General features: G+C 39.9%; 1 protein-coding gene across 6 annotated transcripts in view; it reads right to left on the minus strand.

Annotated features, from left to right (window-relative positions):
• ZNF827 (zinc finger protein 827) overlaps positions 1-24,721 on the minus strand; it is a 111,882-nt gene that overhangs the window by 73,559 nt on the left and 13,602 nt on the right. For 5 of the 6 annotated variants that reach the window (XR_012623208.1, XM_074823759.1, XM_074823758.1 and 2 more), the window contains 2 exons: positions 11,407-12,417; positions 6,573-6,745 (listed from right to left, as the gene is read on the minus strand). Coding sequence is in view for 5 of the 6 variants with exons in the window: in XM_074823759.1 (XP_074679860.1) it covers positions 6,573-6,745; positions 11,407-12,417 (1,184 nt within the window). In the remaining variant the exon portion in view is untranslated. The remainder of the gene's footprint in view (positions 1-6,572; positions 6,746-11,406; positions 12,418-24,721) is intronic. The other variant, XM_074823760.1, reaches the window with a different exon arrangement.

The raw sequence follows: 24,721 nt of genomic DNA on the forward strand, positions 1-24,721 counted from the left end.
AGTTCTTGCCATCCCACTAATCATTTTCATTGCCAGCTTTTAAAATCCCTTCTATTTCTGATACAGCTTTTTGATGCAGTGACCAGAAGTAAATATCCTAAGTGGCAGCATACCATATGTTAATAATAGCATTGTAATATTTTCAGGGTTATTTCTGTTTTATTCTACTGACATTCATATATCTAATGTACTTTTAAACCAGTGCTGCACATGCCAAGAAAAGGTTTTCACTGAACTGTCTACAACAATACCCAGATATCTTCCATCAGTAGTTACAGTTCATTATATGAAACACCCAGGTGTATTATTAGACTCTTGATTCCAAGGTGCAGTGCCTTGTATTTATCAACAATAACTTCATTTGCCCCCTTGTTTATCTGTCAGCCAGGCCCTTTTCATTTCCTTTCAAGCTTTGCCTTTGCTAATCTTGATTCATGCACACAAGGTTGTATCATCTACAGTTCTCTTACCCACAGACATCATTTTGTGCAGATCACATTTGCTAAAATATGCACAATTCCACTCTTAGTAATGGAACACCCCTCTGTTAGCCTTTTGTCATGCTTAAAATTGCTGATTCCTTCCTACCCTTTGTTTTACTGTCTCTTGGTGAATTTCTTAATGTGCCGTAGTACATCATATTGCTTAATTTATTTGGCAGTTTTTCAGTGAGAAGCTTTGCCAAAGGCTTTTTTAAAGACCAAATAAATTTCAACTGATTCTTAAGTCCATGATTTTCCTGACATGCTCAAAACATCTTATTAGAAGAACACATTATTTTCTTTTACAGAAACCTCATGTCCCTATCATTTCACATCATTTGTCATTCGTATCATTGTGGTTTTTTTCTGTTACGTTTTTGTTGACATACTAACAATCATAAGCAGTTTCTTGAATCATCTTTTCACACTTAAAAGCAACATCCCTGCTGATTTACCGGCCAATTTAAATCACGGGAAGTACACGCTGGCCCGTACAGATGCACCACAGTTACAAATACAGGTGATCCCACCTAACAGGGTACAATGGGGAGTAGTGGTGAGGGAAACAGTGACACAGGCACGTCCTGCAATTTTGTAGTACTGGTGAGGTAGATATTTTCTTTTTCCCTTCCTTAAGGTTGGGGTAACACTTTGCAGAGACTCTCCCTTCTAGTTATGTGGCACAAGAAGGAAAGGATTGGCATTCACCTTTCTTTTGTGGGACCTAACAGGGTTTTTTTGTTCTTATTTTTTAAACACTCAGAATAAGAGGAAATGTTTTTTTTCTGAGAACCTTCATCCCTAAGCAAAATCAGAACATAAGTCTAGTCACTCTTTACTTACTTTCTGTGACCTAATTATCACTTTTTCCTTTACCTACTACAGGTTTTATTTTTCTCACCAATTTTCAAGTGGATTAAGATTTCCATGAGGGGCATCTGTTTAAGCAACTGCTACAACCAACAACTACTACAACCTAGCCATTTAGCCATACCTGCCTACCCACTGATTTTTCCCCCCCCTTTTTTTTTTTAATCGCTTTTAGTAAAATGCCTTATTATGCGACTGCATTTAAGTACGCTTGAGAGGTCTCCATTTTGCATCTATCTTGTGCCCTCTTCTTTTTCATTTCATGCTCCTTTCTGACAGGTTCCCTCATTTTTAAAATATTGCACTTTCAAAAGTTTAATGCTATGGTGCTAGTTTTGATATGATCCTTCCCCTCAGGACACATACATTATTTATATAGTATTTTCTTTTTGAAACTATTTCCTTGCTTTGCTTGAAAGCAGAGGAAAAAAAAGCCTCTCTGCAGGGCAGGACTGGACTAGGTGTTCCAAACAAAATATTTTTTTTTTCTTTTCTTCTTTAGGATTTCAGGTATCAATGCATACCCTGTCTTACCCTCATCTCATATGCAAAAAGTGACAAGATTAAAAGGCAGATATTTGAAGTCACTTGGGGTACCTGGTTGAGACTCAAGGCACAGATTTCACTTGTTGAAAAGCTGTGCAAGTTTGCATTACCTCCCCTCGGCTGAGGGGCGGTAATGGAATCACAGGTGCCTCCCAGGGCTCTTTAAGGTTAGCTTAAACCAAACTAAACAAAAAACCCTCCCAAAAAACACAGTCAACCTCCTTCTCCCAATATGGCAAAGATGCTTTAAAATAACCTGTCCTATACTTCAAACCAAAACAGATCAGGAATGTTTATTCAGTTGTCTGACCCTAACTGAGGAAGAAAGGGGGAAAAACAAATCACTAAGGGGTAGTGAGCACCTGCCTACATTCTTCAGGGCCTTTCCTTATTCCCACTATCATGTAATTAACAGCTTCTCCCTAACCAGGAGGCTGATTATAACCCTCTCCATATTACACAGGCACATTAATCTGAGATTTCACTACATGGTCCCACTTCATACACAACAGAAACAGGAAGATCCCGTGGTTGAGCATCATGTGACCTGTCTGCCATTGCATCTAACTCTTCTGTTAAGCTTAATCTTCCCTTCCCTCATTTTCTGCCATACCATCATGCTTCAGCACATGTTCACAATGCCAAACTTCTTTTCCACTGCTAGAAGAGCTGGCTCACCCATTTCTGCCTTATGTCTATATAGCAGCACAAGGAACATTTATAGATATTATTTTTGGCCATATGCTCCTCTTCCTCATTCCTCCTTCCAAGTACTCAGGCTAATATCCTGTTGCTTTCTTGGAACATATCTGTATGATCTCACACCCTATCCGTCCACCAATTGCTGAGGAAGATATGTGCATGATCCAAAGACACCAATTGGCCAAAATCTGACTGATGCTTGTGGTATTGCTCCGAGGTAAATTTAATCCCTACTTCCCTACCAGGAAAAATAGAAAAGCCTCAATACATCTTGTTGAATTACACCACCCCTTTCTGTTGATTTCTGCAGAAGTAGTACATAAGATTCTCTCAAGAAGAAAACAATATATTCCAACTGAATATATGTTTAGATAAGCAGAGAGAAGGACTCAAGCACAACCCTTGTTGCCTGCTTGGACACGACACCTCTCAGTTACCCATTCATTCTGAGTATTCTCAGCACCCCTGGAAACCATGCTATGATAGCAGAATCAAGTCTAGATCAAGCAGATTCCTGGGGATAAGGGCCAAAACTTGTGGTTATGTATGTACTATAATTTGTCTCCAAAACAGACTAATAAAATTCCGTACTGTGTCTATTTTTGGATTTTTCTAAGGTGCCTATCACTGTGGAATCTAAATGCAATATAACAATTATAGATAACACTGTGTGCCTTAAAAGGCAGTCTACTCAGCCTCCCTTGTTCATTGTGTATCTGTGTGGAAACTTTCCTTCTGCTTCCCTTCTTGCCTTTCACTTCCTCGCCTCCAGTTGTGAGTGGGTCCTGGCAAAGTGCCCTTACAGGAAGAACACTTCATCAGCATGGTGGGTAGCACATGTAGATCTGAATATGGGTCAGGGCTGGAATCAATCCAGCTCTCTATTGAGATTTTTCTCTAGCAGGGGACAAGACACCAATAATGCTGGCAATGTTGTATTCTGGGTCAATCAGTTTGACATGTTATAATTACATATAAAATTACACAGTATTTATATTATATAGTTATCATTCGTTAGCCTAAAGATACACACAATAAGGAAGGCCCATATGGACACACACAAACCACTCATGGAAGTTAAATCTCTAAATAACCAGTTTCAACAGAAAATATCTACAAGAGCCTAGAAAAAAAAGGAGGTGCTTCAGCTCATGGCTATGCTGCCCAGGGGGACAACAAAGACAACACTATTAGATTTTAAGGACTGCAGCTGGACAAAACACCTCAACAGGATTTGCCTGTCATCCTTATCAATAGAACATAAAACCTGAAAACCAAAGAGTAGCATAAAGGAAAAAAGCTTGGCTTGTAACAGCATCCCAGAATAAAAATTTGCTGATAATGAATGACAGACATCAGCCTAGTACCCTAAATTTTGAGTAGCCTTTTTGGTTTTGAAAAACGTGCCTTCACCTGTAGCCGCAGTTGACTCATGGGGAGGAAGAGAGGGATGGAGAGCTAGAGGAAGCTCTACCTTCATGGGTTGCCTGCCAGGAAGGAGATAAGGCCAGTTAGCTCCCAAAGGATCCTAAGGCAACAAAGAGAACTGAAACATCCGACTGGCATAAACACTGCATCCTAAGTAGCTTCCAGCTGTGTTGTACCATTTCTGATGTGTATTCATTCCATTTTGAACACTGTTGGCTTATATATGTGTCAGTTATTATAATCTTATACTTATTTACATACAGATTTAAAAGCTGCACTTTTTTATAATGAGAAATCTGATATTTTTTATTTTTAATCTTGTTATCAATTTACACTTTCACCAAAGGGAATTCAAATTATGTCTGACACATGACTAATATGCCCCCACCTCATTCACCTGCTTCAATTTTGATGTGACAGAAAAAACATTTTTACGGATGGCCTACTCAGTTGAGAAAAGTGTATCAAACATATTGAAATTAAGGTAAAACATTATATTTCAGATTCTTGTGCTTGTGATTCTTTACATCTATCCATAAGACTATAACAAGGACAAAAAAACAAATACAGACCGTCTAGTTTTGTAAGACAACTGCCTTAATCTTAAATAGGGAGCAGTTTTACCAGCAAAGACCACCGATTCCACCATGACCTGCATAACTGGACTGCACTGACTGAGGAGACTTCAGATCTTAACTCCAAGGTAAGGAAGGCTAAAGGAGGTTTTAATTTCTTACATTGTGTCAAGCAGCTCTAGGCCTGACTCTGACCTTGATGATATCTAACTGAGCATCACTTGGTAATAATTACTATATTACCAAATAATTAACACTACATGTCACATGTTTGTACAAGGGGTCTGTTTTAAGATGACATGGGCTCAGTTAAATGAAGGTGTTTATGTTAGGTGGGGAGCAGAAAAGAGCACAAGGGCTTCAGATAGCCATCAATTTGATAGCACACAGAGACAGGGAAAAAGTTCTTCATTTTCTCCAACATTCTACCCATTTCCACCTATGGAAATCACCATGCCAAAAAGGAAGGGATAGGCCCTCAACCTTCAAATAATAATTCCAAAAAGGCAAAAAAAGCAGACAACAAAAATTTCTGCAGGGAATAATAGGGATGTCCTTTACCAAGCAGGGGACAATAACAGGTCTTTGCCAGGGAATAGCAAGCTTTTAGGCTGTCAGCAACTGAAATAAAAAAAAAAAAAAAAAACATTTTCTTATCATGCTGTGTTCATATTCTTTCTACTCATCTTCTACTCTGGACGGCCATCTGTGCCCTCTAGTCAACACGGAACACCAAACCCTGAAAGGAAGGGCCATAAACACTAAACCTACTTGGTACCTGATAAGAATTAGCATGATACACCCAAGAATATTGCATTGATCCACAGTAGGAGCGTTAAGGGATGAGCCTTCAGACTTTAGGGGGATGATTTCAGACCTAGCAAAGACCTGAAATACAGCAAGATCTGCTGTTGTGATCAGTGGAATCATCTGAATCATTTACACTGAAGTGAATAGTTACTTGGGTGTAAGCAAGGTTAGACTCCTGTCTAGTGATCTCAGATTCTGCAATAGCATATATAAAAGCTGAAAAGGCATTTCTGTCCCCCTCCACACCAGTCTGGTACTCTGTTACACACATTTGTCTTAAAGAGACAAAATACTAACTATAATAAAACATTTCACTGTTATTATAAAACTCAACTGCATTAACAAGGGAGACTTTCTGAACTTCAGCTTCTTCATCCATGGGCTAATGGGACACATGATTTTTACTTCACCAAGCATGTTCTACAACTTGAAAGACTAGGCACTTTGAATGTTGCAACTATGTAGTACTTCAGCTAAGCAGACAAAGAGTTTCTTTACATTTCATATTTTTTTCTATCAACACAGATGTGGCTTCCTTCAAAAGGTCATCTTCAGTTTGAGCCTAAAACTTAGGCTGAGTTAAAAGCATGCTTTAAATTTAATGGGAACACTTGAAAACAAAACATTACAGTATAATCTGTCATTCATTTTGGTTTGGATGCTTCACTGCTGAAGTGCCTGCAGTTAAAAAACACACTGAGAAAAAGTCAAACTGCAGGCCTGTCTGTAGAACATAATGGAGAGATCCCCTGCTAGTGCTGGCCAAGTTGGTATGCCCACTTAGTGTGATGTAATGGCATGCAGAGATACTAGCTGGCATCCTGAAAAGCAGCACTGCTGTGTTTGCATGGTCACATCTCAGCTAGCATCCCTGTTTCTGGTGGTTCCAGGTCCAGAGCTAAATCAGTCACAGACAGCTTGTGCTGCATCAAGTTGACATGACCCAAGGCAGTTTCCACATTGCGTAAAATGGAAAGGCAAGCAAAGGAAAAAAAGTTCTTTCTTTCTCTTTTTATGGTCTTTATTTAAATAAAGGCATCATTAGTAGTACAACTAGGGAAATTTTATTCTTGCAAATGCAAATGCAATAGGCTTGTTATACTATCATTTTTCGATTGATGATTCAAGTGTTTTGATTGCCAGTAAACACTTCCCCTACCTTCATGTGTGATTTGAGATTGTCCTTGCGTGCACAGCGAAATGGACAGAGTGGACACTGATGACTTTTCAAACCTGTATGAATCACCATGTGCCGTTTCCAGTAACTCTTCCTCTTGATAACCAAACCACAGATCGGACACTGGAAAGGTTTTCCTCCTTCTTCTTCTGAGGCTTAGCAGAAGAGGGAAGAAAAAGAGAGGATCCTTTACAGCCACTTGTCGAGTACTTTCCCCTTGTAAACACACTCAAGATATCATTTTTCAATTTTTTGCTAGAATTTCATCTGCAAAGAGACACATCAGTTAAACAACATGTACCAGAAATTTCAGTTCCTCCCCCCTGCACATCCCTTTTCCCCTTAATCTAGTTATTCTCCCTCTCAGAAAGGTCATCATAATTTATAAAGGTTAATGTCCCAAACATCCTCTGGCTAATCAGTAGGGGATGCTACTCTATCTCACCTGGTCCTAATGTTCCTTATAATTTAACTGAACTGAGATGGATGTCTCTCATAATTGTCACTTTGCAGCTTCATTTCCTATCAAAGGCCGGTTGTAGTAGGGTATGGAAAATATGCTTAACTTAAAAAAATGATCCATTTCCATATCTGATTGTTAGCCAGCAGGGGAGCGGGATATAAAGCACAGAGCAATCCACAACCTAACTGAAAAGCATGCTGGTATTGTGTATCAGATATATTTAACTCCAGAAGTGAATGACCGCAGAACCCCTGCTGGTGAAATTGTTCAGTTGTGGCTTGAGCAGATGCTGCTGCAACTTCAGCCATCAGGTGTCTTTGGGTTGTGGGTTTCCTTCTGCTCCTCTAGTTGCCAGGGGTTTAAATCTACTGCCTTCCTAAATGCTTGCACTTTGCTTTACTGCCCCATTCACCTAAGAAAAGGATTTGGTGGCATTTATCAGGCAAGTATGGTTAGTCTACTGAGTGTGGAATCATCACAAGGTTGAAGGAAAGAGAAATTCCTTGTTGCTGACTTCACACAACTAACCCTCCATTCATCCTCTCACCACGATTTCTTCTGCTTATAAAGAAAGGCCTAGTATTACTGTGGATTCGGAAACCTTTTTCCTCACTGTAAGAGGCAGACTATTTTCAAATATCCAGAGCTCAGCAATGTGCATCCTGCTATTTAGAAATTCTCTCAGAATATTTAATCTCATTATTATCAGTTATTTCCTACTGATAAGGATATAGCAAACATCAAATTCCCTTGATGAGGAACCAAGTGATAAAAACCTCCAGAAAGATTTGTCATAGCCTAAAATAAAACTCTTGCTATTAGGTAGGAAACAAAACCACCATAATTCAACTGATTAGGTAGTTATTATGAAAGTAAAAAAAAGGACACATTGTCAAAGCATGCACTTCTGCAAGTTCCAAAATTCTCCTCGTGAAATATTCTATCACACTGAACATATTATCAAATTGCTCCCCTCTCTGCACCTTTAAATAGTAAGCCAAAACCAATGCTATAATTGCTTGTGTTTCAGTTTTTAAATATCTTTACTTCTTCACAAAAGGCAGGAGAAAGACAAACCACAGAAAAAAATATATTGGTAGCATTTTTACCTATCCTTTCTTTTCCTTCTATCATATCTTTTCTCTAGCCTGTGGTTATCATCACAAAGGATCCAGAAAAGAAACGTGTAACAAGCTATTACCTGTTTTCCACCCCATTAAAAATAAATCTGCAAACAAGATGGATCAACAGTAATTTAGCACATTACAAAATATGCAAAGAACTGGACTGAATGCATGTGACTTCACCAATGACAACGAAGGGTACACAGGAATTATGTTAATGCTCTCCAAAGCTGAACATGTTAGCTCTTTACTATGCTACATAAACCTCAACATAAGAAGAAAATTGTGGGCTTCAACTTTCCTTCATTTATATTGATGTCTGTTTTATGTCACATGGTGTCCATTAGTTGGAAAGAGTGACTCCAGTGAGGAGAGAATCAGTCGGTGCTTCCCAAAGAAGCTTCAGGATCAAAGCTGCAAGCATTGCAGGCAAAAAGTTAACACCAAACAAGCATTCAGTCGGTAAAAGAAGGGTCTGCCACCCACACTTTCAAAAACAACATCAGAACTTTAACAGATATTCCAGGCTTTCTTTTAAATTTCCTCCCAAACACATGAGCATTTTGTAAAATTGGCAATATTAACAGATTGATAGAAAAGTTAAGTCTTCTCTGTACCACTTTTTATAACCTATGCAAGTAATGATTAGGTCCACCAAACCTGACATGCAGTTTCAGAGGTGCTCTGATAAGCCATGCTACAGTTTCTTGACTGAAATAATTCTGAGCAAGTAGTTCCTTACTTGTCCACATCTAATTAATCTCACTGAGTATCGATCTCATAACCAAAGCTAGATGTTGCTGGTGGGTAAGTGAATCAGACTTGTAACAACAAGGTAAGCTCACCAGTGCCTTAAAAGTTCAAAATATGGGAAGGGAAAAAAACCCACCTCTCAAGCTATGCCTACTGGGAAAAGATGTCTCTCTCTGGGACAAGACAAAAAAAACAGGTCTCAAGGAGCAATCAGACAGACACAAAAAGATAAAACATTATAAAATGAAATATTATTTTTTGCTTTTAGTGCCATAAGGTCATAGGTGCAAAAGGAATCAGGAACGTGTGACATTTATTTTCATGGCAAATATACACACTCAGCTGCCCTACTCAACTTTTTACAGAAGTGAAGTCTTCAAGCAAAGGTTACTAAACAGTGAGCTTTTTTTGCAAGCCGCATTTCTCCACAGCTGAAGGAATCAAGGAGTCTGGCTTTCCATAGTCAACATCCAGATATGCTAACGAACAGCTTGCTTTTTGTTTTCAGTCGCTTCATATTTAGTAAGGAAAAAAACTTAATAGCATATCAGAAAATGGACTTAAAGAACTTTTGTTATTAATATTACACTATAAAGTTTGCTTGGATGCCAACTGGCATTGGCCCAGTGCGTATGAACTGAAAGGAAACACCCTTCCTCTTGGGATACTAGTCCCATATATTATAAAAAAAAAAAAAAAAAAAAAAAAGAATAGTTGTTCCTTGGTTACCAAGGACCTGAGGCAGTCAGCCCCCATTGTTATCTTTTAGTAACACAGTATGCTTGGGCCTTCAGCAAAGAGAATTGCTGCTAGGAATTTGCTGCATCAGAGCTAGTTTATAAAGTGCCATTGCTACCAGCACACTTGCACGCTGGTACAGAGCACTCCCCTAGTATAAGCTGCACAGACAAATCCCACAGTTTGTTGGTCCAACACAGAACCTGGATTTTACTATAACCATTTACTTTTCCCCAGTAAAAACTTACACTGTGAACAGCCTTTTCTCCAGCAGGAAATAAACTAATAACTTCAAATAAATTTTGTCTTTACTCCTTTTCTATACATTGCTGCCCTTCTTACATTAAGTTACATTAAATTAATGACCACAGTCACACTGGTGTAGCCATCCTGTTCCCATATTTTCTTGGTTTAGCTTATGTTACTCCAAAAAGGACTTCATCTAAACTAATGAAAACCTTAGGCCAGACCCATGCCACTTTAATTGTCTTGACAAAACACACCAGCAAAGCATTTGTAGAACACATGTAACTCAGAGCAAAAAACTGGTACCGGCTGCATCTCATCGCATCCCTCCCTCTCCTCATCCAAGGGAGGAAGGAGCATTGCTGTGCATCCAATAGCTTCTACCCCAGGAGTTTTTACCGAGAGCTGCAGAGGGACAGATCAGACCTCATAATACTCCTAAACAAAAAGGGTAGGTCAGAAAGACAGCCGTGCAATTATACAACGCCCATTTCAACTTTCATGTCTGTACACTGGCTAGCTCCGCCTGTACGGTCAAGCTAGTATTCCTGATAAAACACAGCCTGATAAAGCCCTAACATACAGAACCACTTCGTGCATCTTGTGAAAAGAGCTGTCATGCTCCCTTCCCCTCTGCAGCAGAACGCCACTCCAGGGAGAACACTGACAACACCTGAAGCTGTATGTTCTACCAAAAATATGAATCCATAATGTGAACTTTTTATAGAAAGAGATGAAAGATACCTTCTTCTTCCTTATTTCGAAGATGGATCATTTAAATTTCCCTGCATGGCTTGCCAGTTCTTGAAAACTTTTGTTACCAAGACTGTTTCTTCTTATTCCCTATAAGCCTGATTCCTTGACCAACAGCTGGAACTGGTGGAGGGAAGTCAGAACTGTAAAATGGTTCTTGCTGAGCAAATTAGAGAAATGCAATTCCCTTTTTTTTTTTTTTTTTAAACAACAAAGGATTGTAAAATACTGAACTGCTGCAAAAAATTTTAATGAAAAGTGGCAACATAATAATATACTCTGGTAAATTAGGACAGGGTAGTAAGCGATTATACAAAAGTCCATTTGTGACAGAGACAGCAGGAGGGACAATTCTCCCTTGTCCAGTATTTCAAAAGCACTAGTTTTGTCCATGATCACTGATACCGTGAGCTCCCTCACAGAGATTCTTTGATCTTCTCCATTAAATATTTTTTGTGGATTTATTCTGAACTTTGTAAGAGGGGGAAATACCATTGTATGGAATAAAAAAAAAAAAGAACTGAACCATACACTCACATCTTTCAAATACAGAAAGATTTGTGACAGTTTGTTCTTTAAGTGGTATTTTAAAAATCTTTTCTATTGTTTACCTAAAGTACCTATTTCTCATTCTCATAATACCTGGAATAAAACCAAATCCAGACCCATTGAAGAGATGTTACATAAGCCTATAGCAAAACAAATACATTCTACTCAGTGGCTCAAACTGTATCCATACCTGTACTAGTGGGTTTGGATGCTCTTCCCTTAGGGACTGGCAGCAACAATAATTCCAAAGACTGTGGTGGCGTTGCTTTCTCTTGCTTCATCTCTGAAAGCTGCAGGGGATCCTCAGCAACCAGTGATTTCTTCTTCTCAGCCAAGAGGGTGCCTGCAGCCCTTGCAGCAACCTCCTTGAGAAGGGCAGCTGAAGAGGTCATGGAAGCCAGAGAAAGGAAAGAACTAGCCGGAGGCGGGTGCTCCTGCCCAGGAGTCATGCTTCTTTCACTCACTTTCTTAGATAAAGCTGCCAACGTGGAGCTGGCTGACTGAGAACTAAAAGGTGAGGAAAAGGATTCAAATCTTATAGTGTCTTCAGTCCTTGAAAGAGATTTGTCCTGCAGAACGGCATTGGCTGCGGCTTTCAGTTTCAGGATAGCTGAATCAGGGGACAAACCACAGGTGGTGGTTGAGTTTGGCAACCACTTACCTTGATTCCATATAAAGTGACTACTTGCATTGTATTGGTCACTTTGTTCCTGTTTCTCAGCAAGCTTTCTGGCAAGAACACTTAGCTGCTGGGCATGATGAGCAGGTGGAGAGAAGGACAGATTTGAGCCAAGATTTACGGGGGACTCGACTCTGCCGTTGACTGTAACAGCAGCATCCAGCTTGAGGGAGCCAGCCTCCAGTAGCCGCCTCAGGTTACTACTCAGTGGCTTATTTGGACCAGGAGGTTCTTCTTCACACAGAGATGGCACATCAGGGGAAAGGTGCTCCTTGCTCTGTAATGTGTCTCTTAGTGCCTCATTTTCAATGGATCCCAGCTCCGCTGTGTTGCTGCTAGGAGTTGCACTTCCCAAAGATGTATCTGGGGAAGTGGACTGCTCTTGGATATTGTCCTCAAGAGACAACTTAAAGTTCTCCTGGACTTCTCCATATGATGCTTCCGAAGGAGTTTCTGAAGAATTTCCAAACCAGCGTTCTTCTTCACTGAGCTCACCTTCCACTTCTTCCTGTCTGGTACCATCTGTGTGGAACCAAGAACAGCAGTATTACTTTCAAATCTGTGTAAAATAACTTCTTTGCGTGAAGTATGTCTGGCCTCTGCATGACCCTCCCAAACAGCCACCTAATGTCTCCCTAAAGTGCATGAACTTGGCATCAGCCTGGATTGAGTGACCAGGAAAAAAGATTTTTGAAAATGAATAGATCTTTCTTTGAAGAAGAAATCATGACAAGCCTGTCATCTTTCAGTCAGCACAACTAAATGCAACAATACACACATAATATATATTCAAATACTGCAAATATTTCATTATCGGTATAGTCTGTACATCCTGCAAAATATTATGAACTCTGTGGTATGAAGCAGAGATTTAACAGGCCCAGAAATTACTGGCTGCTTGTGTCTTTGTACAGCTGGCACAGGCACACCTTCAAAAGCAGATCAGGTGAGTAGCTACTCAAAGCAGTTTCTTCCAGTGACTTTAAGTCTCTGCCCAATCCTGCAGTGACCCCTATCTAAAATAAAATAAAATTTGTACCAATAATACACAATTCATTCCTGAATAGCTGGAATGACTAATACATGAATGCAGGATAAAGCTCTCATCTCTCCAACTATTTGGGAAAGGAGTATCATACACACACAACCAATCTTTGGAGTTTTTTCTTCTTATATAGCCACTACTTGCTTGTCATTTGCTTGTCATTCTTCATCAATATTAAAGTTTTAAAGACCATCCTAAACTGAACTTATTTAGCTGGGGAAAAAAAAAAAAAAAAAAAAAAAGAGAGAAAAAAAGTGTTGGTCTCAATGCAATTGGTTACATTTTCTCCTCTGTGGTAGCTGCAACACTCCAGTCTCCCCTGAGACCTAACTGACAGTGTTTAAATCACTGTGACCCTGGATTGCTCTTCTTCCTGATAGGTATTCAAAGTCATACAGATATGACCAAGACTTTATTTGCAGATCTTGATGGCCATTTAGAACATAGTTAAGAACAAGAGCAATGCTAAAATTAAATTCATGTTATCTTCTCTTGCCAGATACCTCTCACATTTCTTGCTTTTAGACTCAATGTCCCAAGCTACAAAAGAATCTTTGTAGTCATACTACAGCAAAACAAAAGGATTTAATATAACCCTGCACTGACATTCTGGAAATAAGCCTGCATGATATGTATTGTACCTATGATCATGTATTATTCCCAGATTCCCTATTTAATTCCAGCAAATTACAAAACTTGGAGAGAAGTTGATAAAGTAAAACTTAGATTTATATTATTTCTTGATCCAATGAATTTAAGGAGGGAAAACCCAGCCAAATGTATCACAAGTGTAGAGAGATACCAACATACACTCTGACAGCAAAGTTTTTGGGTTTTTTTATTTTATACAGAATATGAGGAATAGTCTCTCACAGTAAGTTCCTTTCACTCAAAACCCTTTGAAAAAAAATTCACCAGTGTTTTAATAGCCCACAACAAAGCCACTCAGTTGCCTTGGATTAGTAATTCAAGCAGAAGGGGGCTAGCATCTTTCCTATTCAAAACAAAAGCCAAAGCACTCACCTAAAATTATTTTGATGCTATCCAAGTTAACATCACAGACACAGCAAGATTAACAATAACATGCACAAAAAGGCCAATAGCATGCATATTCAAATGAAGAAGATAGATGTTAATCAGTTGAACCAGCACTTATGCAGGTTAAAGGAGAACTGAACATATTCCCTTTTCACCCTGTGAACACTAAAAAGTAACTTGAGGCATGACTGTACAGTTGGGTGCACTCGAATGAGAAATCCGTACACTCATCCCAGATGCAAGCAAGTTCTGGATGGGAAGCCAGAAAAGCATCTTACTGGCACTTTGCCAGAACTGATACACCAAGAGCAGGGCTCATCCTCTGGGACGCAGCCTAGAGTTGACACTACTATACAGCTTCTGAGCCAAAGCTAGCCTGTCTCCTACCACTTACATCCTTATGTCTGCTTACATATCTCTGTGTTAAAACAACCCCTCCTCTCCTCCACAAGCCCTACTCTCTCTGTGTCTCTGCTCCCCATCCATAAATAGGGAGAACTCCATTTCCCTTCAAAGTCATCCAAAAATTACAGTTTGAGAGATATTTAAGTGTAAATGGTTACAAGAGGAAGTCGGTTTGTTTTAGAGAAATCTCCAGCTTACTAAACCCCCAAACTTCTCTGTTCTTTGCTGTGTACCTCTGAGTTTCTTGATGTTGATATGCTACCCAGTTGTAACCAGACTTTAAAACACCAGTTAAATAACATTGTTTTACAAATCTCTCAATCTTGCTCATCCCACTTGCACCGGAAATCAATTCTTCATTCTCACCTGCACCCATTTTTGCTCTAACCATAGAAGTAACGCCCCACATATACTTTCATCACTATATATTCCTCCTCTCTAAAGCTGACATCTCAGGGAACACTTACAGTAGCTGAGAAACAGGGCACTGGTATACGAAGTTGATAATAACGATGGGGGGAGAGGAAGTACATCCTCTATGGCAGAGCTGCAATACAGCTTTCTTCAACAGTAACACAACTACACTACGCCTGGAATCAAAAAAGTAAGGTAGCAATAGCAGGAGAGATAGGAACAGGACATGGATTGACTTTCTTTTTCCAAACGTGCATGTTCTCCACTGGTCTTGCCTATATGAAGAGCAGCCACCAACATTTTATGGACAGTGAGCAGCAGGAGTGCAGTGCTCTTCATTTAAAGGCTTGCTACCAAGTCCAGAATTTCCCTCCTCTTTGGGCAACACAGTGAGAGCTCCCCCTCCTGTTGCTGATCTCAACCACTCAAGCTCTCTCAAATCTCCAAGCAGTCTCCATAACAAGGGCAAATTTCCTTTGCAGCATGTCTATGCCAAAAAACATCTGGATTTTTTTTTTTTCCACCAGTGCACTTTCTTTCTGTACCCAGAAACCAGACCTCTAACTGCTGACACAGTTCTAATTTTCCTCTTCCCAGTAATTCCCTCAGTTGCTGCGGTATCAAGTCCACTGTATTTTAAGGCTGTAAGGTTAATGCTGAAAAAGCCAGCATCAGTGTCTTATCATGAGCTCAGTCAAGCCTCCTTTTAAACAGCAGTGAATTGGTTTAGAAGCATAACAGTGAAGCCTGGCAATTTCATTTCTAAGCAAAGTTGCCATTCAAGGCCTTCAGGGCAGGATTTTAGTTCACATTGACTTGTGAGCCTGTGAGTTTGAACAAGCTTGAGAACTCCAGGAGATATCAGCCCAATCCACCAACTTTCCTATGATTTCAAATTCAATAAAACCTTCCCTCAGAACTCAGATGGTTCACGGGACACCCAGACCAGGTTTGTCTGATGTAGGAGCCAACCTCCATGCGCCTGTCAAGAAATTTCAGCTGCATTTCACATCTGTGGCAGATCATCTGCATGACATGTTTTTCCCTTCTCTCACAACACAGCTAAGAAGCTACAGTGAGAAGTCCTCACAGCTAGGAATAGAAATGTAATACCACATTTAAATTTCTTCTCTCCACCATAAACATCCCATAGTTTATTATTACAAAATTACTTACGAATGTTAAGCTACTCGCATTTCATTTCTATTGCAGCCTGAAATGCTAAGCATTGGGTAAGAAACATGGAAGTTGCAAAGCAGGAAAAGGTAACTTCAAAGTCAGAGGCAAATTCTCACTGACTTCATTTGGAACAAGACCTGGCTGGGAATCTCACCAACTTTTACCACGCAACTGCTCATCAGGTTGCCTCTTCTCAACATGATTCAAGAGTCAAGACTTGTCGATGCTTCTCTTTCCTGGTTTCCATGGCAGTTCTGGAACTGCTTCCCAAAACATTTGCCACTGGCAGAGGCTAGTGGAAGTTACAGGTGTCCTGCATGCTTCGGAACTACCCCGTCACACAGCACCCAGGAGCCTCACGCAAGTACTTCCCACTCCTGTCAGTGATGACAAAAGGCACCGAAGTACTGTTAGGCAACTGCTGCCACTGATGTAGCCCGATATCAAACAATCTCTGGCAAAGCCACAAATGTGTGCAGAAGCACTGTTTGAAGAAGTGCCAGTTTCCCTCGCTTGCCCACTCATCTGCTTGTTTTCAAATACAGAGAAGTTCTGTTTCGTCTTCAAGAGATCAGTTTGACAGACAAATCTTATTGATCCCGAAGTACATTATTTCACTTTGTGAGCATCTGCCCTTTCATTTAGAGTGGTGATTAGAATTTGACCCTGGTATCAATAGAAATGTAAATATTAACTTGCCCAAACTATTTATATCTGAAAACTGAAAAAGACAAACATGTTTGTTGATTACTGAGCCTCCCAATTGAAATGCTGGAAACTTTAGCTGTACCTGACATATGCCATTCCTGAAAGTGGCAAGTATGAGATGATCCACAGTTCCACTTTGTAGGACTTGGAGTGGAGAAATATGAATGTGGCAGGCTAGATCTAGAAAGAGTCTGTGCAGTACATGGAAAAGGGGAGGAGTCTCCAAGCTGTGGCACTAAGCAACAAACATGGGCAGTGAAAACACAACTGAAAGAACACCATTTGGACCACCACAAAGTATCTGAGAAGAGGCTACAGCTAAGGAACCCACCTCCAAGAGACTGAATTTTCATGCTAAGAAAGATAAAATTTCACTTTAATCATTAAGTGCAATGAGTAAATTAAAGAACCTCAATAGAGAATTAACATTGCAAATCCATATGCTACAGTGATATACAACATATGGAAATTGTAATTGTGGGATTACAGAATGAAAATGAAAACAAATATATATAAGTAGGCAGAAGTCAAGTAATTTCAAAGAAATGCGCACAGGAAAATTGCTGATGAGATAAATTAGGTAAGATTGCCCTAACTTCAGCAGTTACATTTCAAGAAAAATGTAGGAATCTACGGGACCAGGATTTAAAGGGATAGGAGAGCCAAACCTCATTTTTACTATCTTGATATCAAACATCTTGATCTATACAAGAACTTCAGATACGATCATTCAAGTTTGTGTCAATCTAAATAAGTTTAGAATTGCATTTGTTGTCTATTTGGCACCCAGATCATCTTCCTAATTTGTTGCCCCAACATCTTATCTTACTCCATCTCTAACACCTATCATAATCCATTCTCTGTATTATCACTATAACCAGGCCTACTGAAAGAGCTAGGATTAAGTGATAGGTTTACACTAGGGAACTGAGGAGTTCTGCAAAGATACCTGGAGAATTTTAAAGGACGCATTAAACTTAAATGAAGGAGTAAGCCATCCATAAGGAGTTCTGAGGAAACACAGACTGACTTAAATGAACAATCAGTTTAAAGCCAAGTAAATAGGCAGATGCATCAAAAATAAGGCAGAGACAACATCTGAACAACCTAGAACTTAGCCTCATGTGACTTTTATCAAGAAGAGCAAGAAAAAGGGAGTGAATGAAGAGAAACAGCAGCCAACAACAGAGAAGGCATGGACAACTGTAAAGGCATTTAACTAGTCAGGGACAAGGAAGAGGTAAGACAGAAAGTAAACTGGTGCTCATATCTGGCCTCCAAGATGGCTTCCCATGTCCTACTCCCTCCTGTCTGCTTTCTTAGAACCTTCAAACAAGTATTATGGATCAGGCCACAAGCCAAACTTTGCTCTTCTGGCAGTCCATTTCAGAATACCCTCTCTTTACAGGCACTGTAACCCAGGTTCCATCATGATTGTTACTACCAGCATCACATCCAAATAAGAGAAGTTTCCCATCACATGATGGCTGCACGTTCAAGAAGAGAACACAGGCCCATGATGTCTCCATCTTAGCTCTGTGACAGTCAGCCAACTTACACCCTTTAGAACTGGAATACAGAAGGATGCTGACTTCCTTCAGCCAAACCCAGTTAAGTACCACTGGCACGGAAGCCTTGAAATTTGCCAAAGACTGGTTGCTAGCCACCCTGGGCAGCACAGTTTTAGTGGAACAAGGAAAGCATAAGACATACTGGAGAAGCTCCAGGATGAAGTTAGAGGAGAGGAACTTGCAGTCCTAACTGCAAATGGTACATTCAGTGAGAACTATCAGCCACAAGCATCACATCAGAATTTAGTGCAGACCAGATAATACAAACAATAAAAGAACGAAGGAGCTAAAGACTGAGTACAGTAGATACCTTCAGGTAAACTATGCACACTGTGTAAGTGCATCATTTTAGCAATGGTAAAAAATAATTACAAGAGATCACTTGCTAATATCACATCACTTTCTAGTTCACGTTGCCTCTGGGTGTCAGCTTCACACAAACCCTTTTCACAACGAGGTAATTTAGAAAGCAGCATGTACAGGCCTGAAAGTGGAAGTCACATCTGGGAAGTCTATTCTGTGGTACCCTATACAAATTGCTCAGTCTAGCTGCCTACAAAACTACGCTTTTTGTATTCAGGTTAGTTTTTAACTATTTCAAATAAGAAGTGAATGTCACATCTTTCAGCTGAACAACCTTTGTGGGTTCCCACACCCACCAGACCATGTGGATATGGGTGCTGTAGGACTGCCTCAGAGAACCTGGGCACACTGCACTGACATCCCACAGGCTCCACCTCTAAAAAGCACTTACAGCCACATCTGATTAGACCATACATCCAGAGCAGCAGCAATGTTGATTTTTCCACAGGGATGCTTCCCAGAAAATCATGATTTTAATAAAGACGCAAAGGCCTGCCTTAACTCCTTTTATTATATCAACAGCAGCAAATAAAACTTAAAAGTCAGTTACATAAACAGTCATGTGCTAGAGTGCCCTCAGTCCCCCATTTTCCCTTCATGATTTCTGTGACCTATAATAGGTAAGCAGCACAGGAAGTCATTGTCCTCTTTGAATGGAATTTCTGGCTCGCTCACTTATCAACGGGATGATTATTCAACTCTTGACCTCGTCACAAAATGGTTTAGCAGTGTTGCTGGTGCTTGAACCAAATTTCTCTACTGCAGGCTGACCCAGAAGAGCAGCACAGCTGCAAGAAGGAACTGCCAAAAAGCCATAGCTCTTCTGTTCTGTCCTTCTCCCCTGTGTTTAAGAAGTGTGAAAATACTCACACAATTAGACAGGAAAAGAAGCCCTAGGTAGGACTCTGTATTTCATCTCCACATCTTCTAAAATAATGATTTTCCTAACTGGAGGGAAGGAGGAGAGGGGAAAAGAAGGGCACAGCTTTTAAAGACAAGGCATATATCCTCTACTTTTATCCCCAACTTAAAGTTACTTTGAAAAAATTCACTTACAAGAAAACCCCAGAATATTCACCTAGTAATTTCTCTAGTACTGCTTTTTTAAAAAAGGGCTCCAAGGCAAACAAGATTAGAGAAAGTTAATTACCTTGCAGTAACTGGAATTCTTCAAGATGCTTTGTCCATATGCACAAACAACTGTGAATGGGCAGAAGTATCATGCATTCAGGTTTGCCAACTGCTAGACAACCACAAAAGGTCAAAATGCATGTACAGCACCTTGGTTTCCTCTCAAAAGCAGAATCCAGGTGTGATGGATTCTCCCGAGGAAGAAGAAAGCGGGATTACTGAAAAAGCTTGTCAGACAGCATAAAACTACCTTTATTTCCTTTCCCTCAAAGGGTAAGAATTTTGTGATAAACGGGAAACAGAGACAGTGGCCTTTCAACCACAAGCCCCAGAATAAAAGCGTCAAGTGGGTTTCGTTACCTGCCAAAACGAGCCTTCTTTTACTAAGTGTCCATGGAAGAGGACAGAAATACATGGTTTCTCCTGAGGTGAGCTGTCACTGCTTGATGAAGGTTCTCAAGGCTGTTGACAGACCACAAGACAGGACCTTCTAGTGACAAGTCTGATCTCCCCCAAAACAAGTTCTTCAAAAGATAACTCCTAGTACGATGGATGTTTGACATCTTGCCTCCAAGAAAGAATAACCGTTCTGTTCTAGGCAAGAGGTTATAGTCAGTAGCTGTGGGATCAGTGTTTGAGGAGTGTTGCTTCCACTAGGACTCAGAGATTTTAAGCACCAAATGAACAGGCACTGCCTTAGAGTACAGTTAGAAGACACTGTTAAGGTGACAAAAGCTCAAGACCGACAGAAGTGGTGGTCCTGTGCTCTCCCTTACATTTGGTCTGTTGTTTGTTTGACTGCTTGGTGAGCCAATTTCAACTCACTAATCTGGCAGAAAACCACTCACTCTGACAAGAAATCAGAACAAAAATGTGAAGGAGGCAGGAATGGGGAAGCAGAAGGAAGAGTCAGCAATCTGAGCCCCCTATCTCCTGAGGTCTTTTGGGGTGCAAAGCATATCATGTCCCATCAGCGAAAAACACCAGAGGATCTCCCTCGCATCCCAAACCTCAATAATGTACCACACCTCTCCGAGAAGAGCTGGCCCTTGCAGTCAGGGTGGCCACAGCAGTCAGTATCATGCGGGCTGCTTTAGAAGCCTTATCTGGGACATCTGCAGCTGGGTTGGCCACCATAGATTCTTCTGATACCAATTAAAAAAAACCTCTTCTCTAGTACTGGTTGGCAGCATCTTCATGGGAGAAGAAAAGTCATAAAGACCCAGAAATAATATCTTAACAGTGAGGCCCAGTAACCAGCAACTGAAAAGTAGGTGGGCAGAGCAGTATGTCTTACAGTGTCATATCTAACAATGTTACCTCTATATAAGTACATATATATAGTATATGTGTATAATAATATATGCATAATATTTGTGTCACTACAATTTAGAATCACTTTGTTCTAGCTGGATTTTGCCACTATTTGAGGCTCAGTGAGCTGAAGTATTTGAGGTGTGTGTATGAAACAGAACACACATGGCCTTAGAGGAGGGGAATATTTTTGAAGACCATTTCTCAGGCAGTATGCCACAAAAGAGTATCCTATGCAAAAAGATTTCATCAGCTGACTTGACCAATACCTAGAACTCCTGGAGAGAAGGTAGACAAAGACAGTTGAATTTTATGATTGAGGTTTTCAGAAGAAACAAGTATTTCTGAAGTCAGCTTACGGTGCAAAGGCTCACTAGTAGCCCCAAGACAGATTCATAAAGCACATAAAGTGTCAGTATAACAACAGAAAATCATGTTCCTTACAAAACGTATTTTATGGTACTGATGTACTCCTTGTAACACTTTTATGGAGACTGAGCAAAATACCACAGCTGGCCTTATTGAAAGTTTCTTCCACAGGCCCTCATGAACATCCTATAACAACCTATAGTTGAGTTTGGGCACACCTTTCATAAAGCATAGGATAGTGATCAGACAGATTTATACCCTAAAGGAATATGGCCAACTGAAAACCCAAAGTCTGTACATTAACATATCAAAGGAATACTCTTTTGCCTGGTGAAAACAGAAAATATGATAAACCATTTGAAATAAAACCAAACATTGTTTTAGGCAGCAACTTCTGAGCCAGATTCAAGATTATCAAAAATTTTGGGCTTCCCTGTATCTTTTAAAACCAGCTACGGTATCAGATTAAGACTCTGAAAGAATATTATAAATTTGAGGACAAACTAAATATGCGGGAGATCAACTGTTATTCCCACAGCTTTATTTGAAGTGGGAGTCAGCTTTAACAATCTTTGATGGTTCAAATGGTCCATGTACAAGTCTACACAGAGAGATTCCCTGCACCTGGAGCAGTAGTGTATCTTTTATGTCAGCACACATTTACCATTGTGGGTGCATTAACATGTTAAGTTCAGTACAGTGATGAGAAATTCTATCTTTTCTTAGTTATAAGGAAGTTTAAAAACTCCTTAAAGTTATTCCTACCTAGCCAAAATTCACTTTGCTTGTTCATTTGTTTTGCTCCAGATACGTGTCTATGGCAACAGGCTGTTGCAGTGACAAAGTATTGAATACCAAAAGATAACAGGGATGCTGGCACCTCCAAAATAAGAAGAGTTAAGCATTATTCTCAAGACTTCTATTATCCTTAGCATACAGAGTCAAGACCTATCATCTCAGCCTACTTCATAAAGGAGGGGAAATATTTCAAGATTTTCCACCATGGGCCTTCATTAGAAATGAAGCCCCAAACAACCCTAGCAAACAGTTTGGAAAAGCTGGCTACAGCCAGAAGATCTCTAAATGAGGGAACTTACTTCCACTCTAGATCAAATTATTGTGGGAGATAATTGCATGACTGCCAAATGGTCAATATAGGAATCCATAATATTTTAAAGTCATCCTTGAATGACAATTAACTTTATGAATGAGAAAAAAATTTATTCCTTTGGCAAGTCATTAATGAAATCTTCTTTGAGAAGTTGCTTATGGAACACAGAACTAGTGTGTCTACTAGGAAATTCTAAGCAGAAACACAAAACTGCCTTATCTTAAACGTAGTCTATCTGTAAACCAGAGGTTCAGTTACTCATTTCCAAATGGCTACTTGCTTTGTAGCAGTTCGATTCTAGGTCATAATCTTCTATATTTGGGTAGAGGACATCAAAATACAGGTTGTTTTTTTTTTTTTCCCTGACAAGATCTGAGGCTGACTTCTCTGAAAAAGAGATAGCAGGAAGGAAAACCGTGGTCAGACGAGACAATCACTATGAGCTCAAGCAATGAAGTAGCTCAGCACTCTCAATCTATCATCATACAGTTCTGTTTAGGTGTTATGGAAGACAAGATCCATTCACTTGGACAATTCTGCTTGAGAAAATGGAAAGATAATACTATGTTATTAAGATAAGCAGAATAACCACCTCAGTTCTTTATACCTTGCATCCCTCAAAAGGCAATGGATTTCAAGAAAGGAGGTGGGCACCTGTGAATGTTCATGGAACTAGACAAAAACTTGACCTATGACCTGGAATAAAAGGCTCAGAGATAAAGGAAATTTATTCCTTTTCAGAGAGGTGAGCCTCTGCCTTGAACAGCTCAAGTAAGGCCAGCACAATTTCTTTCTGCATACCCTACAGTGCTTTTTGGCACCATGATGATCAGTCTCCATGACAAAGACTAAGTATAAAACAGGGTTTAGAGGATCTATCGGCTGGCTGGATAGCTCAAGGCATCTTAAAGTGATTATATTATTCTTGGCTGTCAGTGGTATCCTCAAGACTGGCAAACACCAGAAGAAATTTGGGAGAAGCACCCTTAATGGTATCACTTTCATGTAGCGTGCACTTCCCAAGAAAAGAAACCTCCATAGCAAAAATGAAGTAAGGCATTAAGCATAAATAGTGTATTTTCTTATATCACACTTTGTATGTTCTAGATGCCAAAAAAAGCAGGAAAGCTTTGCTTTCTAATCTTCATTTAACTTGATAACAAATTGGTAGTCCACTCTATTTTGCATACCTGTGCTCTCAGTTTTGAGCTACATCTATAAACTGCCTGCTCTTAGTGCCTTCATCAGCTAACAATCCATCTTAATTAATTAAGGCCTGCACCTGACCTGCCACCTCCCCAGAACTGACTGCAGTGATAGCTGTCTCAACTCTTTACTGCGACAAAAATGCATCTTCACTGCCTGAAATGCCCTGCAAGCCTCAGCACAGTCACAACCCCAACAGTAAAAAGTAGACACAAGAATCCTCACAATTTACAGCAGCTGAGAATAAAGTGATCTGTTTACGCTATGGATTATTGTAACACTGATTTACCCTCAATATGTGCAACTCATTTTAGTGTGGCTAGTTATTTAAAACTGACAGGGTCACCACAGCAACATGACTTTAGTCACCCTTACAGTTGGAAAGGAAGCAAATGAGAAGTTGCAAGTGTCAACTGAGCTGGCAACACGGGCTGACCAAAGTGAGAAGAGTGTTCAAACATGCCACTTGCATACAAACAATTTGCAATGAAAACAAGTAACTCCCTGATCACAACTGCAATTGAGCATTATGGCCTGGGAACGGCGGTAAGTTTGCAGAAAGTTCTCACATTCCCAAAATTGTTCTAAAAGCTCCAGGAAAAAGCCGTAAGTCACCTATGCTCTGAGCTGTGCTGTGCAGGGCAATTCCAAACTTTTCTAGGGGACAAATCATTGACCAGAAGGGTAGTGGAGGCACCAAAACCACACTGGCTGATTAGCTGCTCCTCCACCCATTCATTTCAAGGAGCTGCCCTCATGTGCTGTACACACCATAAAGGATTGTGCCCGTAAGCAATCCAGAGTAAATTTACCATAGCTACCACAATGTATCAGAAAAAAATTGTCTGCTAAGGTTGATAAATCGGTCAATTACCTGCTTCCTTAACTTTTATTCTTCTGTAAATGTTTTCATCCTTACATTACCAGTACCTATGAGAAGATGATCTGAACCTTGCCAAAACCCACTATTTA

This window comes from Strix aluco, chromosome 4, assembly GCF_031877795.1.
Source record: "Strix aluco isolate bStrAlu1 chromosome 4, bStrAlu1.hap1, whole genome shotgun sequence".
NCBI classification, from domain to species: domain Eukaryota; kingdom Metazoa; phylum Chordata; class Aves; order Strigiformes; family Strigidae; genus Strix; species Strix aluco.